This window comes from Silene latifolia, chromosome X (assembly GCF_048544455.1).
Source record: "Silene latifolia isolate original U9 population chromosome X, ASM4854445v1, whole genome shotgun sequence".
Taxonomy (NCBI): Eukaryota; Viridiplantae; Streptophyta; class Magnoliopsida; order Caryophyllales; family Caryophyllaceae; genus Silene; species Silene latifolia.
The window spans coordinates 148,243,292-148,267,119 of NC_133537.1; the positions used below are offsets into that span (position 1 = coordinate 148,243,292).

A 23,828-nucleotide genomic window follows, 5' to 3' on the forward strand; every position below is an offset into this window, starting at 1 on the left:
TGAGTACCATCGTGAGAGAGCATCGGCCACCACATTACTCTTGCTACGTTTATACTTTGATGAAAAGTGAAAGGATTGTAGGAACTCCACCCACTTGTCATCCCGTGGGTTTAACTTTTGCTGTCCATTGATGTGCTTCAGTGATTCGTGGTCCGAGTGCAGGATGAAATGACTTGGCCAAAGGTAGTGACTCCAATGTTGAAGAGCTCTTACGATAGCATAAAATTCTTTGTCGTACGTCGAGTAATTGAGCCTGGATCCATTCAATTTCTCGGAGAAATAAGCGATGGGTCGCTTTCCTTGTATTAGTACGGTTCCAATTCCAACACCGCTTGCGTCACATTCCATCTCGAATGGTTGAGTGAAATCTGGGAGTGCCAATAAAGGTGCCTCGCAAAGTTTTTGAATAATCGTCTCGAACGCCTTTTGAGCAGTCGGGGTCCATACGAAGGTTCCTCTTTTCGTACACTCGGTGATAGGACTAATAATGGTACTAAAGTCCCGAATGAACCTCCGATAGAATGATGCGAGTCCATGAAATGATCGGACCTCCGTGGTGGTCTTAGGAGTGGGCCATGCCTTGATTGCTTCAATTTTGATTTGCTCCACCGAAACCCTGTCTTTAGATACCATATAGTCGAGAAAGATGACACTCTCGACCCACAACGACCACTTCTCCTTCTTTTCATAGAGTTTCTGCTCTCGAAGTATGTCGAACACCTCTCGAAGGTGTAGGGAATGTTCTTTCTCAGTTCGACTGTACCCCAAAATGTCATCCAAATAGACGACAACAAATCCGCTCAAGAAAGGTTTGAGTACCTTGTTCATGGGTCGCATAATAGTACTCGGAGCATTGGTCAATCCGAATGGCATGACGGTCCACTCGTACAACCCATGTCTAGTCTTGAACGTGGTTTCCACTTATCCCTTTCTCTCATTCGCATCTGGTGATAACCACTCCTCAAGTCGATCTTAGAAAAGATCTCGGACCCATGTAACTCATCAAGCATGTCGTTAAGCCTTGGGGTAGGAAAACGATATTTGAGAGTTATGTTGGTCATAGATTGACTATCAATGCACATTCTCCACGCCCCATCCTTCTTTGGGACAAGTAGAGTAGGGACGGCACATGGAATCAGGTTTTCACGAACATAGCCTCGATCCATTAGCTCCTCCATTAGTCGTTGCAACTCTTTTGTTTCCATTGGGTTGCATCGATAGGCCGCTTTGTTCGGTAACGAAGCTTCGGGAATAAGATCAATTTGGTGTTCGATCCCTCTAATAGATGGTAAACCAGCGGGTAGTTCCTTGGGAAAGACATCCCTGAATTCCTCATCCGAGTTTGGCACAAGATTAAGATTATCTTGAGTTGCATCGTCATAACTTGTATGATCACTTTCTTCCATGAGAGTTTCATCATAAACTTCTTCCAATTCTTCATCAAAAACAATTGGTAGATTTGGATCAAATAAAGAAGTACCTCTTGTATGAGGTTCATACAAGTTGGAAAATATGTCATCTTCGATCACATCTTTAATTTGATCATCATCACTCAATGGCTCCATAATCTCGCCCTTTTCTCTTTCTTCGAGATTCATCACATCACCCAATCGTTCTTCCTCATCAAACAACTCATCCCGACACGCAACAACATCTCTCGAGGTAATCAATCGTTTATTTGGACACGTGCTTTGATAATGCCCAAACCCCGGACACTTTAAACATCGTACTTTGGAGAGACTTGTTTCCTTAGAATCGGGCATTCTTGCCGTGGAACTAGGGGTGGCAGCCGACTTGGGTTCGCCAACACTATTCGTCGTACTCCCTTGTTTGAGATTGGCGATCTTACGATAAGTCGTAAGCGTATAAGTTGTTGGAACATATTTCTTACACAACTTGCGTTTAAGAGAATCCCAAGATGATAATTTCTTTTTTCCAGCGCGAGCACGCCTTGCTTTCAAACTCTCGTACCATAGTGAAACCCCTCCATTAAGTCTTCGAATAGCGTATTTGCAGCATTTCGCGTCATCCAGAACTTTGAAATCAAACATTCGTTCGATTTTCCGTTCCCATTCGAGGTAGTCCTCGGGGTCCGTGCCTCCCGTGAACTCGGGTAGTTCACTCACTTTGAACTCTTCAACGGTTCGTTCTCGTCTAGGCAACCACTTGGAATCATTTTCTTGTAAATTTTTCAAGGCTCTTTGAAGATTCTCAAGGAAGTTGGGATCGTCGAAGTTCATGTTCGGTAATGATTTTTTTTTTTTTGAGGATGAACAATACCGTGAACAGTACCGCGTGGACAATGATTTTTTTTTCTCTTTTTTTTTTGTTCAATCCGTGCCTTAAAGATTCAACCGATTAAACCTCAACTACCTCGTTGAGTTTAACCTTTGAATACCAATCACGATTGGATATTCAACTACTAATTAATTTGGACTTACTCAGGACCGTCTTGATCTTTTTGGTGGTGATCAAGAGCCGAAGCTCTGATACCACTTGATGCGTATACGGAGCGGAAGACTTTATTGTGGATTCAAGTGAGGCGAAAGATCCGAATGCACTAGGTGCAACCCGACCAGATCGTGTCACTTGGCGTGATATTGGCGAAGCGGAAGTCTTATTTTTTGTTTTTTGTGGTTTTTTTGTGTAGAAATGAAAGGGATATTTGTTTCGATTTCTTGTGAAGAGATCGAACCAATGGGATATTTGCTATCACTAGACCTATAGCGATAACAATGGGGAATTACTCGAAAACGCGTCAAGTAATTCAACTTAAACCGCGGAGCACGTCCTTAGTTCAAGGCAAAACTCGAAAGCATCGACTCTTTGAAAAGATTGAAACACAAGTTTCTCTCTCTAAAATATTTTTCTTAATTCTTGGATGATTACAAATGAGGGAGGCTAGGTCCTTTATATAGGACAAAAGCCTTGGCCTCCAAGCAAGCATTAAATGTTAATTTGTGAGTTCTAGGATGAATGAACATAGAACTCACAAACTAGACTATTTTGTCAACTTTTATTCAACCTAGTTTGAAAATGCAAAAAACTAAAAATAGGATTCTTCTCCCCTTTTTGGTGCCGCCACCCCCCCCCCCCCTTTGTTCCCACACGGTTTCAAGATCTCCGCGGGTCTTGAGTCTCGATCGCACCTATTTCCGTTTCTTTTATTTGAGCCCATCCAATCCTTGTGTGTGAATAATGTATTATTTGGGCTTGGTTTTGCTTGGTCCTCAAAATTCAGCACAACCTCTTCCATGTGGTTGATTTACGCCTCTTCTTTTGGGGCGGCACATTTGGACCACACAGTTCTTAGTGCGTTCCCACGCGGGTCTCGTTTTCTTGAGTCGAGATCATGCATTTTTCTTGAATTTTTGGGTCCAAGAACTCTTTCACTGCTACTCAATTATTAATAAACTTGTCTTTGAATTTTATGATGCGTGGTCGTTTATTAACCGTCCCGCCATACGCATCAGGGATGATGTGAGTAAGTTGAACTCCCACGAGGTAATGTTCCCACCAAGTATGTACAACAACCAAATAATACTTTCCACATAAGAATGAACCATCTTTTGACAAGAACTCACATGTTTACCAATAAATCAACTAGTTAATTAACAACCTTTCTAATTCATATTATAATACAATAAGATGATATCATGATGCCAAATCCATTTACCCAACCACAATAGATGAATAAACACCTCCACATTAGTATGCCATTAAACCCTAAATACCAATTACTCATGTTATCATGCAACTACCACATGGCTTATGTAATTCATGATAACTAATGCACAAACAAACACCCACATTATCAAAGCTAAGTAGGGAAACTCTACCTCTTGCTAATCTCCAAGCACTTCATTCAAGCAAGCAAACTAGAAGGGATCCTCAATGAAGTCTTCTCCTACACATATTATAACTAACTATCACAACAACATACTACAACAATAATAATACTAATTAACCCCTTAATGAACCCACTTAGTTAGTCAAAACCCTAATTAAAATCCCATAATAGAACCTACTAATTAAACTAGGGTTTACTAATTAAGAATAGAGGAAAAGAACAAGAGTGTACTTACAATTGTAAACAAATGAACAAGAACAAGAATTAGGAAGGAAATTTTCACAAGTATGGTGGAAATCTTGAGGATAGGATTTTGGAGTATTTTGTGGGATTTTTGAAGGTGTGAGGATAAGGTGTGGTGAGGAAATAAGGGGGAAATCTAAAAAAAAGAGTTTAAAAGAGAGAAGGTCCACCTACCATGCTCCACACGCGAAACAAGGGACAACGACATGCCACTCGGTCGAGTGCTCGGTGGCACTCGGTCAGTGTACCTCCACTTGGTCGAGTGCACCAGCCACTCGGCCGAGTGACTCACTCCAGGAGCTGGTGTAAAAGACCAGATACCACTCGGTCCCTCACTCGGTTGAGTAAGGTTCCACTCGGTGTACTCGGCCGAGTGCAGCCTTAGAAATCACGGTATTACAATATTCCCCCCTTAAAACGAACTTTGACCCTGAAGTTCACACCCGACTCAAACAAGGTACTTCTAATATTATTACCCATGTCCTAACTACACACAAAGGAAGGTCTTTACTACCTAAGACAGTTATATACTCACATAGGTCGAGACAACTAGTGACTATGAAAGTGGAGTAAACTAATTAGCAAAAGAAGAAACTTGCACTTGCGTAATACGCTCCACCCCTCTTAAAACAAGGTTACGACCTCGTAACCGAACTCATTACCTGCTCGAAAAGGTGAGGATACCGTTCTTTCATTGCTTCCTCGGCTTCCATGTAACCTCTTCTACTTGGTGATTAGACCACAAAATCTTCACCAACACCATTTCTCCATGCCTTGTCTTCCTTATTTTCCGGTCCAAGATTTCCTTAGGAGTCTCCACATATGTAAGGCGTCATCCAATTCAATTGTCTCCACTTCTAGAACATGAGAAGGATAACTTATGTACTTCCGTAATTGAGACACGTGGAATACATTGTGAACACGATTAAGTACCGGGGGAAGTGCTAAACGGTAGGCTAATTCCCTGACTCTATCCAATATCTCATATGGCCCTATGAACTTTTGGCTCAACTTTCCTCTCTTCCCGAATCTCATCACACCCCTCATTGGAGAAACTTTGAGTAGGACCTTGTCTCCCACCGCGAATTCAATGTCGCTCCTTCTCAAATCGGCATAACTCTTTTGCCTATCTTGTGTCGAACTCATCTTTTCTCGAATTACATGTACTCGGTCTATCATGTCTTGGATCATTTGAGGTCCCAACAAGAAGACGGCTTCAGTGCTATCATCCCAACATACTGGGCTTCGGTGCTATCTTCCCAAATTCCTCTCTTCATCAGCATAGTATAGTAATGTACTAGCAGTCATCAGAAGGATACAGTTTCTGGTTTCTGTTCGAATGTTCAGTAGAACCAACCACAAGTATCATAGTCAATTAATATCTTTCTTATGCTCATAATTTAGTCCTTGTAGCTGATTTGGTAGTTTAGTTACCATTTGTATCCTAGTGTGTTAGATTTTGCAATCTGTAATATCCTTTCACTTGAAATGAAACGGAAAAAAAAAAGCGTACTATGAAAATCTCCTCTACTACTAAGAGAATAAAAACTCTTAGGGGGCGTTTGGTTGGGGGGAATAAGGAAAGGGAAAGAGAATAAAAATGGCTGATTCCTTTTGTAGTTGTTTGTTTGACACAAAGAAAGGGTAACTCATACCACTCCTTACCCCCAAAACCATTCTCATCCTTACCCCTCCCCCCCTTGGGTAAGCCCATAACCCCATAATCCCTTCTTCCTCCTACTCCCTATTTCCACCACTCCCACCAACACCCACCGCACCCTCTCACACCGTCAACCACTGCCACCTACACCCTACACCCACCACACCGACACAACCACCACCAGGGATGCCGACACAACCACCACCAGCGACGCCGCCTGTTTTAAGGGGTGGGGGAGGGGTTTTCGAAGGGTTGTGGTGGATTTTTTAGAATGAATAAGGTGTTTGGGGTCGGGATTGTGGTGTTTGTTGAGGGCGTGAGACGCGGTGATTAGGTTCGCCGTGGGGTACCGTGAGGAAGATCGTCGGCGCCGCTACTTGTGGTGGTGTCGGTGTAGATAATGGTGGCATGTGGTGGGTAATGGTGGTGGAGGTGGTGGATGTTGGCTTTTAATACCCTTTTCCTCTAATTGTCAACCAAACACCCAAGTATAATATAGGTGATCCCATTCATTTCCCTCTCTTACCCTTTCTTGATTTTATTCTCTTACCCTTTCCCATACCAAACGCCCCCTTAGTAGTTTTCCCGCCTATTTGCAAACTCATAAAATTGGGCCAACTCTTTGGATGACAAACTATGTAATAATTGGGCTATAATAATTTATTTATCCATAATGTTGGTCCATATTAAATTGGATCTCACTACAAGGTCTACAACTATAACACAATGTGTCCATTGATTATATCAATCTCCCTTTAACTAAAAGAATAAAGTCTTACTCCATATTTTTCCGCTCAACTATTTTTGGAAGGATTTGTTAGTTGCCATTATCTTGTAAAAGTTGAGCCTTATATCTAATTTATATGATCTTATTATCATATCATGTATTACTCTACCTATGAAACATGATTGTAGTACAATAAATCGCTACTCCGTAATTAATAGCATTTTGTATAGGTCGTTTTGTAATTATATAGTTTATTTAAATTTTATAAATATGAAAATTCATACATTCTCCGTTAAATATTTTACTTAATTTTAATTGACATAGATTAAGAAAGATATCCACATAACTTTTCTAATACTATAACCTTACGAATAAATATTATCCATAGTGAATAAATATTTAAATTCGCTTTAATTTTTTATTATCTTTATTTGTTAAGTTGTCTAACATCTCAATCTACAAAAACCGTGCATTTATGCACGGAATTTACACTATTAATTACAATTATAGTGGCATGGACTCAGGTTTAATTTAGGAAAAAAAAACGTAGTACAAGATTGGGCTTGGGCAATAATCCATGGCACAATTGTGATATTGGCAACCGTTGTCCAATAAGTTTCCCGCCAAACTATACTCACCTCCTCTTTCTCTCCCTCCATACACTCCAACTCAAACAAAATCCCCAATTTTGAAAACCCTAGAATTGCAGAAATCCGTGCAATGGAAATTCAAATCAAAGATGAATTCAAGAGAAGTGGTTTCACTATCCATGACGACGATGCCGTTCTCCCTAAATGTATTCATTCAATTTTTCTGGGTTTTTCGATCTTAAATCAATTTCCCCTTGGTTGTTCTTTCTTTTTATGCTTAATTGTTTCATTTCTAACTTATGGAAATTGTTGTGTTGTCGCAGGTATCACTTTTTGTGTTCACTACAAACTTTCACCGTCCGATCTGGTTTCAAGCTGGGAGCTTTACTATCTTAACAGGTCTTCTATTTTGTTACGGAGTATATTTTTGCTGCATTCCGATTCATCGCATGTTTTTGTTAACTATGATATAGCAAATTATCAATTTTTGATGAAAATTTGTAAGATTTTAAGATTATTGCGTGACCGTCAATTTGACTAGCCTACATGGAATCGTTTAGAAAGTCGATATCGCTTCACCAGCTCTCGTACTGTGATATTTCAGATATCGTTTTTAACATGGTTGCATATAACTAAGGGCTGTTGGGATCCTTTTCATATATATATATATATATATATATATATATATATAGAGGCGGGATCTCGTGAGTTGGGGTCTTATGGTGAGTTGTGAGTTGGGAAAATCTGGACCATTGGATCATGGGAAACTGAGCGCTAAGATCAAACTTATACTCCGTATGAAACACAACCAACTCACGCACTTGTTAAACACATCTCGTCAACCTCTCTCCATCCACAAATTACTCTCATCAAATCTTACCTTTCAATTTCTTAACAACATTATTATTTATTAATTATCAATTAAATCAATATAAATTCCAATTATTACGAATTTGATTCGATGCATCGGATCAAAAAAATTCTCCATCAAAATCTCTAAATCAACACAAGAACAATTCCATACTAATTGTAATTCGTTTTCATATTCGAGCTCGCATCGGGATCGCTCTTTGGTTGTTAATTTGTGTATAATGAAGTGATGGTGGACAGCCATGGCGGCTTGGTTTCGATTCCGAGTTCGCGACGAGGAGCTGATGGAATCCGAGAGGTTTGCTAATTTTATGTTGATGAAATTAATTTAGATTTTTGTTTGTGCTTAAAATTTGATGTAAATTGTTGGATGCAGTAATTCCGGATCAAGTAATTATCATTTGGATTTTGCCGAAGAAACACTATATTGCGTTGATGCAGGAATGCGATTCAATTATTTTATATGTTTTCGATTTTCAATGTTCTCAATCAATAATATTCGAGTAATTTAGCTTTTTGAGTGAATTTACGGTTTTTTCTTGTTGCAATTTCAAGTATTTGATTAATCGAAAGTTCAGAACATTGTGAATCGGCGCTCGATTCATCTTGTTTGTAGCGGTTTTGTGTGCGTTACCTCACCTTTAGTTCAACTCACGTACAAGTCTGAGTTGCAAATTTGCAATTGCATTTTGTTTGAGACATCTCGCTGCAACCGGGAGCACCTCTTGCGCTCTCTGAGTTATGCTAGATTAATGATTTAATTCTCCTTTGGTGCATTGCAATATAATAGCAAAAGCACGTGATTCTGGCTTTATATTGTATAGATGACACTATTGTATATAACATTGATGTTGTAGTGGAAGAATCAGCTCAATCGACTTCCATAGGATCGTGAGCTATCTTGTTGCAACAAGTGGTGATGAATCTATTCATTACTTCGTTTATACGTTGTGGCTACTATAAAATATGTGTTCATCTCCAAATATTGTTACCTGAAGGTTAAACTAATAATAGGTGATATCATCCGCATATTTGTTTTGCTGTTTTGTTTATGTGTTCATCTCCAAATATTGTTACCCATAATTTAATGAGAAAACAAGATAAACATAACAAGATAAACATAAGAACATAAAAATAGCACTAAAAATCAAAGTGACACCGGAATAACATCAGAATAACACCAGAATAACAGCACAATAACACGTGTTAAAAAAGAGTAAAAAAATCAAAGTAGTAAAAAAATCAAAGTGACACCGGAATAACATCACAATAACACCAGAATAACAGTAGAATAACAGAACAATAACGCGTGGTAAAAAAAAAAAGAAAAAAAAATCAAAGTCGTAAAAAAATTCACAATAACAGCAGAATAACATCACAATTACAGCGGAATAACAATAACAGCACAATAACATATGGTAAAAAAAAAAGAGAAAAAAAAAATCAAAATCGTAAAAAAAATCAAAGTAACAGCAGAATAACATCACAATAACAGCGGAATAACAATAACAAAGCACAATAACATGTGGTAAAAAAAAAAAGAGAGAAAAAATCAAAGTCGTAAAAAAATCCAGGTAAAAAAAAAAAAGCACAATAATAGCATAATAACACGAGGTAAAAAAATAAGAGTAAAAAAAATTTCAAGTAAAAAAATATCCGGTACAAAAAGAAAAAGAAAAAAGGTAACATAATGAGTAAATTAAAGAAAAACATAAGAGAAAACAAAAATCAAAGTGGTAAAAAAAAGCATAATAACACGAGGTAAAAAAAGAGAAAAAAAATTAAAGTAAAAAAAAAGTAACATTAGAAAAAAGAGAAAATAAGTAAATGACAATGGTTTTATATGACATGTAAGATTTGATCTTGGCCACTCATCTCTAATATAATCTAGTGGCTGAGATTCCCCCAACTCACAACTCACCATAAGAACCAAAATCACCAAATCCAATCTCTCTATATATATATATATATATATATATATATATATATATATATATATATTACTGTAATATCTTCATGTATTGTGGTAAATGCTTTAGAGTGTAGCTATGATGGTCCTGACCCATTTCATAACCGGTCTTGGGTTGAGTCTGGCTAACTAAATATATGTGTGTCACAGGCAGTTGATCGAACCCACTGTAAAAGAATCTGAAATGGATGGTTTTTTGTTACACCTGCAAAATGAGCAGAAAGAAGCATTGATCAAACAAGAGCCTGGTTCGCCTGTCTACTCCATGCGCGATGTTGATATGTGAGTATCTTTAGCATTCTCTATTGCTTCTTCTGCTCACTGGTAATTGTATCTGTGTTCTGCTTAAATGTATGTTACAGTGGTCCTTTTATAAACACATACGGAGAAACAGATATGTTTGTAAATCAAGGCTTGACTAGTTGTAATATTTTGAGCTTTTAATGATGTCTGCCCCAGGATTTCCATTGATTTTAATTTTTTTTTTTTCACAAGGAAGTTATTTACAAAAAAAAAAAAATCATTTTCAAGAAGGGAGGCATGAAACATGAACGGTTTACCTTACTCTAAAACTGCTGTCCAGGATCTTAAACGATGAACAAGAAGATACAAAAATTGGCATTTTAGACACCCCAACAGACCGACCTTCAAGCCAGTATGATGACTTGGGGGATTCAAGATTCCGAGCAAATAGAAGTGTTCTCTCAACCAGTAAACAGTCGAGCATTGTAACACCTTTTGGGCAGCGTACAAACAAGTTTGTTATTCAGTTCAAGACCAGTTCCGAGCCTATTGAAGAAACTGGAAAAATAGAAGGTGAAGACGAAATTTCGGAAGATCAAGTTATTCGAACGGCTCAACCAAAAAAGAGGTGTTCTTTGCTGATACGTGGATCCAAGCCAGAGCCTGCTTGCAGATATATGTATGATAGAACTGAGGACAAGGTAGGCAATGCTCTTTGTTATGAATTGTAATATTTGTTTGATCGGTTTACTTGAGTAATGATTTATCTGATAATGCAGTTTAATTTTCTTGAGACCCGCATTGTTAAGCATGCGTCGGCATTTGTTGATTGTGGACAATATGAAGGCCCTGTGGATCCTACGGTAGCCTCTCAGGTAATGCAACTTCTTAATACACATACCCATCAAAGTTTTCCTCTCCAATGTATAGTACTTTGAATGTCCACTTCTATTATTCAATTATCCACCAGAAAAGTATATTTGCCGTTGGAATGATTTGCTGTGATGGAGAAGGCCGCCTGAATGAGAAATCAGTCTTACTACAGAGCAGGTACTCTACCTGCTCAGTTTTACGTTTCCGAGTCTTTACGTGTCTGCTATGTAGGCTATGTAGCAGAGTTTCTGCTTGGCTGCAAACACTGCGGATTATGTCAGTTCTTTACTGGGGTAACCTATAACAAGAACACCTATGAGTATCTGCGTGTGGTCATTAATTCTGGTTTAATCAGAATTAAGTCTGAAAAGGGTAAGCTCTTGTAGTTTTATATAGTGATTTAGTGTTGCACTCTACATAGTAGAGCCTTGGCGTTGAACAAGCTGCTAGAAAACTTTCATCAGTATGAAGACCAAGAAAATGAGCTTTCTAGAGGAATGAAATCTGGAAGTTCATTTCTGAATGAATCATCAAGGGAATTCATATTCTGTAGGCTTCCTTTGAAGTTTGGTTTTTCTACCGTTTCAGTGTTGAGCATTCAGGAGGACAACGTGTGCGTCTTGAATTGGAAAAACTGAGCCAGTATACCATTTTTCCGGGCCAGGTATGAGTCAAAAATTACAATGCATAATGCATTTTGGACATCTAAAACATTGTAAGCTTTATTGGATATATGGTTTTTTTAGGTGATTGGTATAGTTGGAGACAATCCAAGCGGACATTGTCTAGTTGCCTCAAAAGTGGATGATTTGATTCCCTTCCCGGCCTCTTCTGACTGTGATCTTCATCCTGTCAAGAGACAAGCGGTTGATGAAGACGGTCTACCCAGTTTGCAATCACCTGCCCCGTCAGAACTGTCAGTGGTAAGAAATATGATATCTTTATTAGATTACTGATAATTGTAAGGGGGCAAAAGGAACGCATACTCATTCACTCACTCTTTATCGTTATCATGTTGTCCAAGGTGCATATGAGCATAGTTAGCTTTTGTGATTTCTGGCTGTTACTCCCACACTTGGCTTGTTTAAAACTGTGTAAACTCTGATGCACATAATCACAAGTCTTACAACTCACCAGATAATGTTTCAGAGATATCACATTTGAGAATTTTGCGGGGGGATGAGGATATACAGGGACATTATCAGGATATTATATGAAACTTCCTAGCATTTCAGTTGGCTTTGGAGTATCTTATCTTTCCTCTTAAACCTCTGAGTAATATCTGCCTTTTGAAAGCCTTTGGTCATTACTTGGAGTTTTGGATATATGATTAAATTCTGGCATGTTTTGCTCAAAGATCAAGCTTGTCTAGCACTTCAGTTGACTTCTGTTCAATATTTCTTGCCGTGTGTAATATGAACAGATCATAGCGGCTGGCCCGTTCACGACAACAGACAATCTATTCTTCGAGCCTCTCTCCGAATTGCTCGCGTACGCAAGTAGAAAGCAGCCACAGTTGCTGATACTGGTATAGGCATTTCCATCCTGTTTTGGTACTTTCTTCAGAAATTTTGAACTTACAGGGCAAGCATGGGGGTATCTTTTTTCAGTTGGGGCCTTTTGTTGATTCTGAACATCCTGAGATTAGGAAAGCTACTTTCAACAGGAGCTTTGACGAAGTATTTCACCAGGAAATCATTACTAGGGTATTTACTTTTTACCCAACTTTTAGTTATGTTTGGAGCCGAATAGGATGATTGTTACTCGCAGTAAAATAATTATTTGTCTAAACTTATTTTCAGTTACGTGATCATGTTGAATACATGGGGTCTTCCACCCGCGTGCTTTTGGTTCCATCTATACGTGATGCTAACCATGATTTTGTCTTTCCTCAGGTAGTCGTGTTCTTGTTTAATTTTTTCTCTATCGTATACCATTTTTAATTAAAGTTTCTATTGTATACTTGGCGTTTGATGATAGTATGATTAAGCCAGGTTTCCTACTTTTTTTTACAGCCTCCTTTCGACATATATCCCCCCGAACTTAAAGATCAGGTAACTCCACGTTTTTAAAATTTAATTTTTAGTCAATTATTATTCAAGGTAATTCTCATGCAAAAGTATGACAACTGCTTTCCCTTGCTTCGGCAGATTAGTAGTCTCACAAATCCAGGAATATTTGATGCTGATAAGGTGAGTTCTTGCTCTACTTCTGAAGTCTGAATTATCAAAAGTTCAAAACAGCGCCCAATCGATCAGGTCCAATAGAACTTTAGTTTTCCTTGAACCATTTGCTTTATGCTTCTAAAATAAGGTGAAGAATGCAGTCTTGCCTGACCCTGCCTCTTGCTGATTGATTGAGATGTACTACACTGTACACTTTCTTCAGATTGATCTCTCGGAGAGAATGGTTTTAGTCCACCATGTACGTTCATCAGATGATGAACTCGTCAGAAGTGCTTGAATGTATTCTGGATAAGATGTTACAATGCAAAGGTTTTGGTTTGCAGGTGACAATTGGATGCTGCTCTGTGGATATCTTAAAACATCTTAGCGGAGAAGAGATCTCGAGGAATCCTAAAGACGGAACATCAAAAGACCGCTTAAGTAGATTGGGAACCCATATTATTGGCCAACACAGGTTTGTTACGCCCCGTTTCGTAACGTTTTTTTGCTAAGTAGCTAGCTGTCTCTGTCCGAGAGAGATGGGATTGGTTTTTCATTTTTGATTCAATTTTCTTGTTCCTTTTGACAGCTTCTATCCTTTATATCCGCCAGCTGAGGGAGTTCCCCTGGATTTTTCAGTTGCTCCAGAAGCTTTAAACATTCCTTCTACGCCACAAGTACTTGTTGTTCCATCTGACTTAGCTCCTTTCGTCAAGGTAATAATTCTTGAGACCTTTCTACGTGTCATTTGAGTCTCAAGTGTGCAAACACATGTTCATAGTGAAGCTTGTAGAATTTATTCCTTTGAATAGTGCAATTACATTATACAGCATACTTTAGTGTTGAGCACGGAAGAGACTATTTCTGGTTGAGTATAATAAAGCTGTGTCAGTTGACTATTACTCCCTCTGTCCCGGTCATTTGTTGTCCTTTTCCATTTTGGGGTGTCTCAGTCATTTGTTGTCCTTTCTATTTTAAGAATGAACTTAATGAGTAATTTGATCATTCTCATTCAATTTGTTCCACTTGTCATTTATTTATTGGCCTTTTCCTTATTCCTTGGTCTTTGTGCCAAAACGAAAGGACAACAATTGACCGGGACGGAGTGAGTACTTCACAACACTACAAGCGTAGACAAAATGTGACACTTTTAGAATCTATCCTTCCAAATTGTAAAAGGAAGAATCTCTCCTCCTGGGGAAAAAACTCTTGGTGGCTGAAACATGGAAAGTGCTTTAATATTTGGGTTTTCTATTCACATTAAACAGGTGCTTTCTCTTAATAATGAAGCACAAGATGCAGCTAAATGTTTGTGTGTGAACCCTGGGAGACTAGCCAAGGGTATAGGAGGTGGTACATTTGTGGAGCTTAATTACCGAGGAAGCCCGGATACCGCACATGCTTCAATCGTCCGGATATGAACAGTATGAAAAAGTTGGAATACATTAGAATGGACATTGAGCTGATATCAGCCAGTACATTCATTTCTGCTCTGTCAAAGACTCAAAGGCAATGCATTACTATCTCCAGTATGAACTCGGAGGATTACTTGACTCTCGGATTTATGGGCTCAACAAATATTTGACTTTTTGGAGCGGAACTGATTGTTCACTATTTCTTGATTTGGTGTGTACTAACTAGATGTCGCAGACAGATACATTTAGCAGTAGATGTCATTACTAGCATGCCTGATTAGTGTAATTATTGTTCTGTAAGAGCTATTTTATTCAGATTGTAAGGTAAGCTGCCTCTCCATTGGCACTTTTGTAAGTTTGTTATCATGTTACACATCCCTCCCATATTTGACTTAGATTACCCATTCAGATTGTATGGTAATAATAATTTTGATATTATTCCAATATTTTCTGTAGAATAATTAGAATTCAGAATTTGAAGATTGAAAATCTCACATAATTTAAAGAATGAAATCACATACTCCCTTTGTCTTTAACTCTCAATCCTTTGTTTACCATTTTTATTCTTTTGTGAGAGTATTTTAATCAAAGGTAAACAAATTATTACTCGCAACGGAAGGAGTCTATTACATCCTCCATTCATGGGCTCTTGGTGATTTATCATGTTTACAGATTGTACAAATAATAAGTGTTTTTTGTCTGACACCACCTTTAACATAAGGCACTTTGTCAAATACCATCTTTAAAATAAAATTCTGGCAATTTGATACCTTTAAAAAAAAAATTGTAAAACACTACCAAATGCCCGGAGTTTGACCAAATTAAAAAAAAACCGGTGTTGACTTCTACTTACTAATATTGACACGTGCGTAAGAATTGTAAGACTCCTCATCAGTTCATTTGAACCCTTTGAAGCTTCCTCAATACTCTAAACTAATCAACTTCCTCATGACTCTATTTCCCTCTTACCATCAATCCATCATTCCTGACTTTTCTCTTCTTTCATTATCTATGGTATAATACATCAACTTCCTCATAATCCCTCTAAATTTCTCTTCAAATTTCGGGTATAATACATCAGATCATTCATCTTATCTTGCGGTATGATTTTCATTTTAAATTTTGGTATTAAATTGGTAGATTATGTTTTGATCTTGTTTTGAATTAGTTTACAATCTGTTTTTAATTAGTACAACTTGTTTTTAATTAGTTTACAATTTGTTTGTAATTAGATTTAGTTTATTTTTGCATAATTTGGTTAAAATGCATGCCTTTAACTGTTTTTTGTTTGCTATTTAATGTAGTTGAAATGATGGCTCATAGAGCTAAATTGAGGGTTAGATTTGGTGGGATGTTTATGACTAATAAGAATTGCAAGACTGATTATGTTGGTGGGGGTGTTTGGCTGGAAATGGATGATAATATTTTAAGTTTAGGGTACCTTAAAGACGTACTTAGGAAGAAGCTAAAATGTGATGAGGATCATGCATTTTGGTATAAGAGGCATGGTTTGAGTCTTTTTGCTGGGAGGACTAAAATATTGTGTGAAAAGGATGTTGAGAATTTGTTAAAGACAAAAGATGACTTGGGAATAGTCACCTTGTATGTTGTCAAAGCCCCTACCCCATATAATGTTGTTGGTCCCCAAAAAGTAAGAGAGATGGCATTCAAAGCATCTTCCTCATTCAAAGCCCCATATTCAATGCCTCAAAGTACAAATCTAACCAATTCCAGAAGACCTAAACTGGGCATTAAAAGTGTTGCAAAAAAACAGATTTATAACACTAAACCCACATCTATACCCCCTGAAATTGAACCACTTGAAATTGAACCCCTCTAAATTGAACTTCCACCCACACCTATACCCCCCATCCCCCTTTTCCTGAAAACAATCCATATATATGGGCCAATGGAGATGAGAGTGATGATGCAGTGAGTGATCCAGATTATGAAGTTGGTGAGGGCAATCTTGATGAATCTGAGAGTGATACAGATGGATCTGGAAGTGATGTATGCAGTGGTGATGATGAATTAGATGGGGTTGAAGTTGAACCAGAGGATGAAGCTGACCCTGGCATATTAGAGAATGTGGAAACTGGCTTAGGGTCTTCACTTAATGACAACTTAGGACTAGTTGATGAAGATAATGACATTCCAGAAGAGGAAGAGGGTGTGTTGTTATCTGATGAAGATGATCTGGAAAGTGAAGCAGATTCTGATGAGGAGCAATTAATTTACCCCACTTTCAATCCAGCTGCTGATTTCAAGAAATCTATAAGGCTGAGCAAGGGACTAAAATTTCCAAATTATAAGGTTTTTAAGAAGGCTTTGAGGTATCATTGTATTGAGAATGGGTATGATTTCTACTACTTGAACAACTGTGTTAAGAGGGTAACTGTTTACTGCAAGAAGAGGTATAACTGTGTTTGGAACAAAAAGAAAGCCAGGTTTAGGAGATGTATTTGTGGCTGTGTTGATAAGTGTAAGTTCAAGGTCCATGGGAGGTTGTTAGAGAGTCAGAATACTTTTCTGGTAAAGAGCTTGAGATTGCAGCATAAAAAGTGGTGTGCCTTAGCTGACTTGAACACCAAAGTCAGTAGTGCGTACCTTGCTGAAAGGTACATTGATGAGTTTAGGTTAGATCCTGGGTATAAGGTCAACACCTTGATTGGAAGGATTGTGAAGGATATTGGTGTGTCTATAGGGTATTATAAGGCATATTATGCAAAGGAGAAGGCTTTGAAGATGATTTATGAGGTGGATTCAGAACAATATAAAAAAGTGTGGGAGTATGCTGATACTTTGAAGAAGTTTAATCATGGTTCATCAGTGTACATATGTTTGGACTCTATTGAGAGACCTCCACCTTCATTTAAGAGGATGTACATGTGTTTACATGGCTGCAAAGTTGGGTTTGTCAATGGGTGCAAACCAATTATAGGACTTGATGGATGCCATTTGAAGGGCCCTTATCCTGGCATTTTGTTGACAGCAGTTGGTAAGGATGGTAATTGCAACATCTTCCCCCTTGCATGGGCAGTGGTGGAAGTAGAAAATAAAAAGACAGGGACTTGGTTCATTAAGTTGCTTATGAAAGATATTGACTCTGTTGCACATGAAGGGTCTTATATCAAGAACAAAGATGAGTTGGCTTTCATTTCTGATAGACAAAAGGTTAGTTTCCTTTGTTTAATAACTGATGTCATACCTTGTTCATTTGTATTCATTATTTTTGGTACTAATAAGCCTTCAATTTCTTGTTTTTTTATAGGGTCTTTTAGAAGCTTTCAAAACTATCACTCCCAATGCTGAGTTGAGGTTCTGTGCTAGGCATATATGGGCCAACTTCAGCAAAACTTACAGTGGAGTGGAGTATAAACAGTTCTTTTGGAGGGCTGCTAGGGCTTACACAAAACCAAATTTTGATATTTGGATGGAGAACATTAAAGGTATGTCCACTGGTGCATTTAAGTACTTCAATGCAATCTCTGCTAAGCATTGGTCTAGGAACGCTTTTAGTAATAAGACCAAATCTGAAATTCTGCTCAATAATGCTTGTGAAAGCTTCAACAATGTGTTAAGACAATGTAGAGATAAACCTATTCTCACATTGATGGAATGGATTAGGAGATATATTATGAATAGGATGTTCAAAAAGCTTCAGTCACTTGAAAATTACAATGGTGAAGTTATGCAAACTGTGAGAAATTCTTTGTCAAAGCTTGCTTTGGAGGTTAGGCATTTTAAAGTTATTCAGGGGAGTGTCAATGAATTTGAGGTGGAGTATAATGATGACAAAAGTGTTGTGGACTTAGATGTAAGGACATGTAGCTGTCTTAAATGGGACCTCACTGGTATACCATGTATGCATGCATGTGCTTGCATTGACAAAAAAAGATTAGTGCCCCAAAACTTTGTTAACCAAGCTTATTCCAGGCAGTTGTACCAAGCTGCTTATTCAAATGCAATCCACCCTTTGCCCGGACCTAAGCACTGGGAAAGAAGCCCACATGTACAACCAACTCCCCCTCCCTTTAGGAAAATGCCTGGGAGACCTAGTTTAAAGAAAAGGAGGAAGGATGCCACTGAGGCTGCAGACAAGAGGCCTGCCAAGAAAAGGCCTGCAATTTGCACTAATTGTGGTATGCAAGGTCATTACATCAAGTCATGCAAGAATGTTGGTGTTCCTAGAAGGCCAAAAGATAAAAGAAATGCACAGATAAATATGTATATCACTTGTGTTTTGCCTTCCTTTTATCCAATTGTATTTCTCAAACATAACCATATATTTTGTGTTTTGCATGACAAACCAGTCTACTAGAGCAGCTGAGATCCCAAGCTCAAGTAGTCAACAACATCCAAGCCAAGAGGGTGACAACACAAGGGGAAGGATGATTAATGAAGCTACTGCTGGAGTAAGAGTAGGAAGAGGCAGAGGAAGAGTGAGGCAAATGGCATAAACATGAAGGGCAAACAAATTGCAGTCGTATTTTGTGCTTGGTGGTCTGCTATTCTGGCAGGCAAATGTGCCATTTTGATAGACAAATATGATGAAAAATATTGTGGCCTGCACATGTATTTTGATTGGCAAAAATTGTACGAGTAGTAAACATCCTTAAGATGAAATGTTATGCATATTTTGACAGTTACTTGTGCTCAATGAAATGAAAGTCCTTGGTTTCTTGAGCATATGTGCTTTCAACACATTTACATTTGCTTGTGAAATTCACCAAGTTATGCACAATGAAAAAGGAAACTGAAACTTCATCTTATAACAAAGGAAAATACTTATCATTACATACCACTCTTAACATCTCTCCATCTACATTACAACCTTATAAATGAGAAAAATAACAAAGATAAAAGCAACTTTAAAGAAGTAATAAAACCTCTTCTCATTTTCCTTAAGATGAGCTATTTCTAAACGTAGCTCATTAAATTTGTTTTCATTCTTCATAATTTGCATATTCATCTCTTCCAATCGTTTTTGCAAAGCAATTTCTGACTTCAACAAAGTCATTTCATTCACGGGCTCATCAACCCACTTGAAGAAATTGCAACCTCGCATTGACGTCTCCGGATTGTAGAACTTACATGCCAGAAATATTCTTCCCGTATTTGCCACCATCATTGATGTCTTCAAAGCTGCCGGAATACCGCATCGACATTTCACAAGTGGCCTGGATGTGGACTCAAAGCTGCCAGAAGACATTGTTGATTGATATGTTAAGTGGAAAATGATAGGATAGAAGAGAGAGAGAGAGAGTGTGTGAAGATAAAATGGAGGGAAAACTAATATAGAGTATATAAGGGGAAAAAATGGAGGGAAACTAAGGGGTAAATTTTTCGCACGTGTGAAACAAATGAATGCCGGAGTGTTTAAATAATTTCCCAGTTTCCGGCAATTTAGTAGTGTTTTACAATTTTTTTTTAAAGGAACCAAATTGCCAGAATTTTTTTTAAAAGTGGTGTTTGACAAACACCTTTTTTATAAGGTGGTGTCAGACAAAAAACACAAATAATATTTAATGATCTGTGTATCAATGTGATGTATCACTTTTATATACACTTTTATAGCTCATTTCATACCATTTTATATATCGTTTTCGTGCCTTTATATCATTTATATGCCTTATTTCAATGAATTGTCGATACTGCCGCTATTTTATGTTTCAATGCAGAAATGACGCATTATGAGGATAATCAAGCTAAGATGAGCGTAGAGGAGATGTCATAGTAGAATACACGAACCATGACACGAGGAACGAGGAAGCATGAAGGCTAGAAGTGAAAGAAACGAAGAAACAGTCTGTGAAGCTGGTTCCTCGATCGAGTCAGGGAGGGCTCGATCGAGCAGCCATCCTCGATCGAGTCACCTCAGGCTCGATCGAGGAACCTCTCTGGCAGATTATTTTCCGGATTTTCCTAAAACAGTTATCTTTTGTTATAAATTAGAAACTCGTATTCTATCATTAGGTTATGTTTTATTTTACATTGAGACGGCTGTATACTCTTGCTAGCTTTAATATTTCCTTGCTACGGTACTAATCTTTCTTCAGTAATTAAACATTCATTGTTTTATGCTAATCAATTATTGTTCTTATTTCATGCTTTTAATTATATCCTCAATCATTATTATTGTTGTTATTGCTTTAGTTATGAGTAGCTAATTCCCTCATCTAGGATGAAGGGGATCTAGGTTAATTAGAAAAGGGGAAATTAATTAATTGCTAGTGAAATCGCATAAGTTGTCGTTTGATTATTGTTCTTCTTCTAGTTAATTAACTTAGGCCTGAGTTGTTAATTAGTGTAGCGAATTAATCCTTTCACCGACCGGGTTAGAATTAATATAGGCTACGATAATCAAATAGATTGTATCTAATTATAGCGACCGCATGTTAGAATCGATCTAAAGGGTATAATAGAGTCGACCGATCTTATAACCTTAGACGGCTTGATAGATCTAGCAATTGATTAATAGACCCCATATAATTGACCTAGTGAACCGGAAATCCTAGACTTTTAATATCATTGTTTAAATCTCTTTTTATTGCTCGCATTTAGTTGGTTAGATAACAAAACAAAACAAACCCCCAGAAAACGGTTACCTTAGACAATTTAAATAATTACAGACTTAACTTTTACCGCCTCCCTGTGGATTCGATACCTCTCTTACTGCTAGCTATTCTTGTTAGTCTTGAGATAGTTTTACTTTGATTTGGTGATACGACTTAAGCCTTATCAAATTTGGCGCCGTTGCCGGGGAGGCAACAATTGTTTAGTTTGTTTGTGTTTATTTTGTCTCTTTGTCTCAGGGAACCCAGTTCCTTGAGACCATTCTCACACTTTTCTTGTTAGTTCCATGTATGCCCAGGTCTAATAGGTGCGAGATTATTCCTTTTGATCCTGAACCAGAGAAGACTTTTCGCTACAGACGGAAATTTAATCAAGAAGTGGGTCAAGTAGAAGACTTGAGTATACTTGACGTCGAGACGGCGAGCTCAGCACGGTCAGCCGATCAGTCCTACGAAGAGGACGACATTCCTATTCCCGAGATCCCAGTCGAAACTGTTATTCCCGAGACTATCATCATGCCTACTCTAGCCAGTCACTCTGAGCCAACCTTAGCTTCTATCCCACAAGGATTTAAGCTGCCCACTACTGACAATGGAACTTTTGAGATTCGGCCATCTTACATCAACTTGGTGGAACGAAATATGTTTGGAGGGGCAGCTGCTGAGGATCCCTGCGACACATATGGAGAAATTTGTCACCTACTGCTGTTCTATTCCTTTAATAGCTGGAGTGACACAAGATCTGGTTAAGCAAGTGCTCTTTCCTTTCTCTCTGAAAGATGGAGCTGCTGAGTGGTTTAGAGATCTGGATATGGAGAATGAAGGAATTACAGATTGGAATTCCTTAGCTCTTGCTTTTTATAAGAGGTACTTCCCGCCTCAGAAGACTAATGCACTACGAAGTCAAATTACCAATTTCAAGCAAGGAGCTACTGAGGATTTGAATGAAGCTTGGATTCGCTTCAAATGTTTGGTCCGATCAGTTCCCCATCATGGTTTCCCTAAGTGGTTTCTTTGCAACCAGTTTTATAACGGGTTGTATGACGATCATCGAGCCCTTTTGGATTCTTCTACTAATGGGAGGTTTCAGGACAACACCAATGATGATAACGCGTGGAAGTTAATTGCTCAGATTGCCACCCATACTGCCAGGTATGGAAATCCTAGGGGAAGCACGCGAGGTACTGGTGTTGATAGTGCCCTTGCGGCACAGTGAGAGACTATTTCAGCTCATATTGCCGAGATAAAGACTACCCAACCATTGGGTAGTAAGGAGAGAGTTCATGCTATGAGTCAGCAAGTAGAGGAGTCTTGTGATAGATGCAGTTTAGACGGTCACAGTGCAGCTGATTGCATGAGCACATTGGAGCAGGTTAATGCCTTTCAGGCTTACAGACAAGGTGCACAAGGTACACCTTTCTCCAACTTTTACAATGAAAGAACGAAGGAGCATCCATTCCTTCAATGGTTTAGTCAGAATGTGCAAAACCCGCAGCAACTGCAACCGCAAAAGAATACTTATGTCCCTCCCAACAATTGTGATAATCAACCACAAGGGGGATATTAAAGGCAAAATCAAGGAGGCCAGCATTTTAACAATCAATATCAACAGCCTCCTCAACAAACTCCCCAACAAACTCCTCAACAAGCTCCGAACAATGAGATGGCAGCGTTGCGCAGTCTTTTGCAACAAACTTTGTCAATGCAGCAGAAGCAGACGACTCAAATTTCTGAGATGATTGCCCACAATAAGATGCTAGATAATCAGGTGGCTCATATGGCACTTCAAAACCCATCAAAACAGGCCGTGAGTCGTCCTCCTCAAGGTAAACAAGCACACGAGCAAGCAAATGTTATTCAGCTGAGTAGCGGTACTACATATGAAAATCCCGACCTACAAAGCCTTAATAATGATGTGCCCACTGCTGATGATGAGGCACCTTTCATGCATCCCAAGGGATTGGGTAATTTGGAGCTTAGTGATGATGAAAAAGAACCTGACGAAGTTGAAACACGAGCCGACGATAAAAGCAAAAAGAACGAGAAAGCTGAACCTGCTGAGGTTCCTTGATCGAGTCAGCCCAGGCTCGATCGAGGACCCAGTGTGCTCGATCGAGTCACCTCCAGGCTCGATCGAGGCACCTCCTCGATAGAAAACGGTGTTTCAAAACTTGATTCTAAGGTCAAGCAAGCCGAGCCCATTACTATTGCACTACCTTTTCCTCATCGGCAGCAAAAATCCAAGCTGGACAAGCAGTTCGGTAAGTTTATGGAGGTCGTGAAGAATCTACAGGTAAGTGTTCCCTTCACTGAATTAATTACTCAAGTGCCGGCTTATGCAAAATTCATGAAGGAGATTTTGACAAGGAAGAGATCCTTTGATGCGGTGGAAACTATTGCTTACACTCAGAAGTGCAGTGCCATGTTGCCAATCAATTCACCGCCCAAATTAAAGGACCCAGGAAGCTTTTCTATCCCTTGTCATATTGGTCATCTTGCTATTAGTAAAGCTCTTTGTGATTTAGAAGCTAGCGTCAGCGTTATGCCTTATTCTATTTGTAAGAAATTAAATATGGGTCCGTTGACAGTTACTAATATGACACTGCAGATGGCCGATAGATCTGTTAAACACCCATTGGGGGTGTTGG

The 23,828-nt window shown here is 38.5% G+C and overlaps 2 protein-coding genes across 2 annotated transcripts; one reads left to right on the top strand and one right to left on the bottom strand.

Annotated features, from left to right (window-relative positions):
- Positions 1 to 4,876: 4,876 nt before the first annotated feature.
- LOC141618540 (uncharacterized) lies at positions 4,877 to 5,239 on the bottom strand. Its single transcript, XM_074435644.1, has one exon. It carries the CDS (start codon positions 5,237 to 5,239, stop codon positions 4,877 to 4,879), a length of 363 nt encoding a protein of 120 aa, XP_074291745.1.
- A 1,820-nt stretch (positions 5,240 to 7,059) lies between these two features.
- On the top strand, positions 7,060 to 15,051 carry LOC141623669 (uncharacterized). Its single transcript, XM_074439801.1, has 16 exons — positions 7,060 to 7,276; positions 7,394 to 7,469; positions 10,060 to 10,191; positions 10,493 to 10,853; positions 10,932 to 11,027; positions 11,123 to 11,202; positions 11,614 to 11,689; positions 11,772 to 11,948; positions 12,449 to 12,553; positions 12,636 to 12,731; positions 12,828 to 12,920; positions 13,041 to 13,079; positions 13,176 to 13,217; positions 13,535 to 13,665; positions 13,780 to 13,906; positions 14,459 to 15,051. The coding sequence occupies exons 1-16, from the start codon at positions 7,201 to 7,203 to the stop codon at positions 14,609 to 14,611; spliced, it is 1,860 nt and encodes a 619-aa protein (XP_074295902.1). The 5' UTR covers positions 7,060 to 7,200; the 3' UTR covers positions 14,612 to 15,051.
- The last annotated feature ends 8,777 nt before the right edge of the window (positions 15,052 to 23,828 follow it).

Excerpts from the sequence above, each read along its gene's own strand:
- LOC141618540 (XM_074435644.1), bottom strand. The coding sequence starts at position 5,239 with ATGAGTTCGACACAAGATAGGCAAAAGAGTTATGCCGATTTGAGAAGG.
- LOC141623669 (XM_074439801.1), top strand. The coding sequence starts at position 7,201 with ATGGAAATTCAAATCAAAGATGAATTCAAGAGAAGTGGTTTCACTATC. Across the intron at positions 10,192-10,492 it reads TCCATGCGCGATGTTGATAT|GATCTTAAACGATGAACAAG; the intron begins GTGAGTATCTTT and ends ACTGCTGTCCAG. Across the intron at positions 13,666-13,779 it reads CATATTATTGGCCAACACAG|CTTCTATCCTTTATATCCGC; the intron begins GTTTGTTACGCC and ends TCCTTTTGACAG.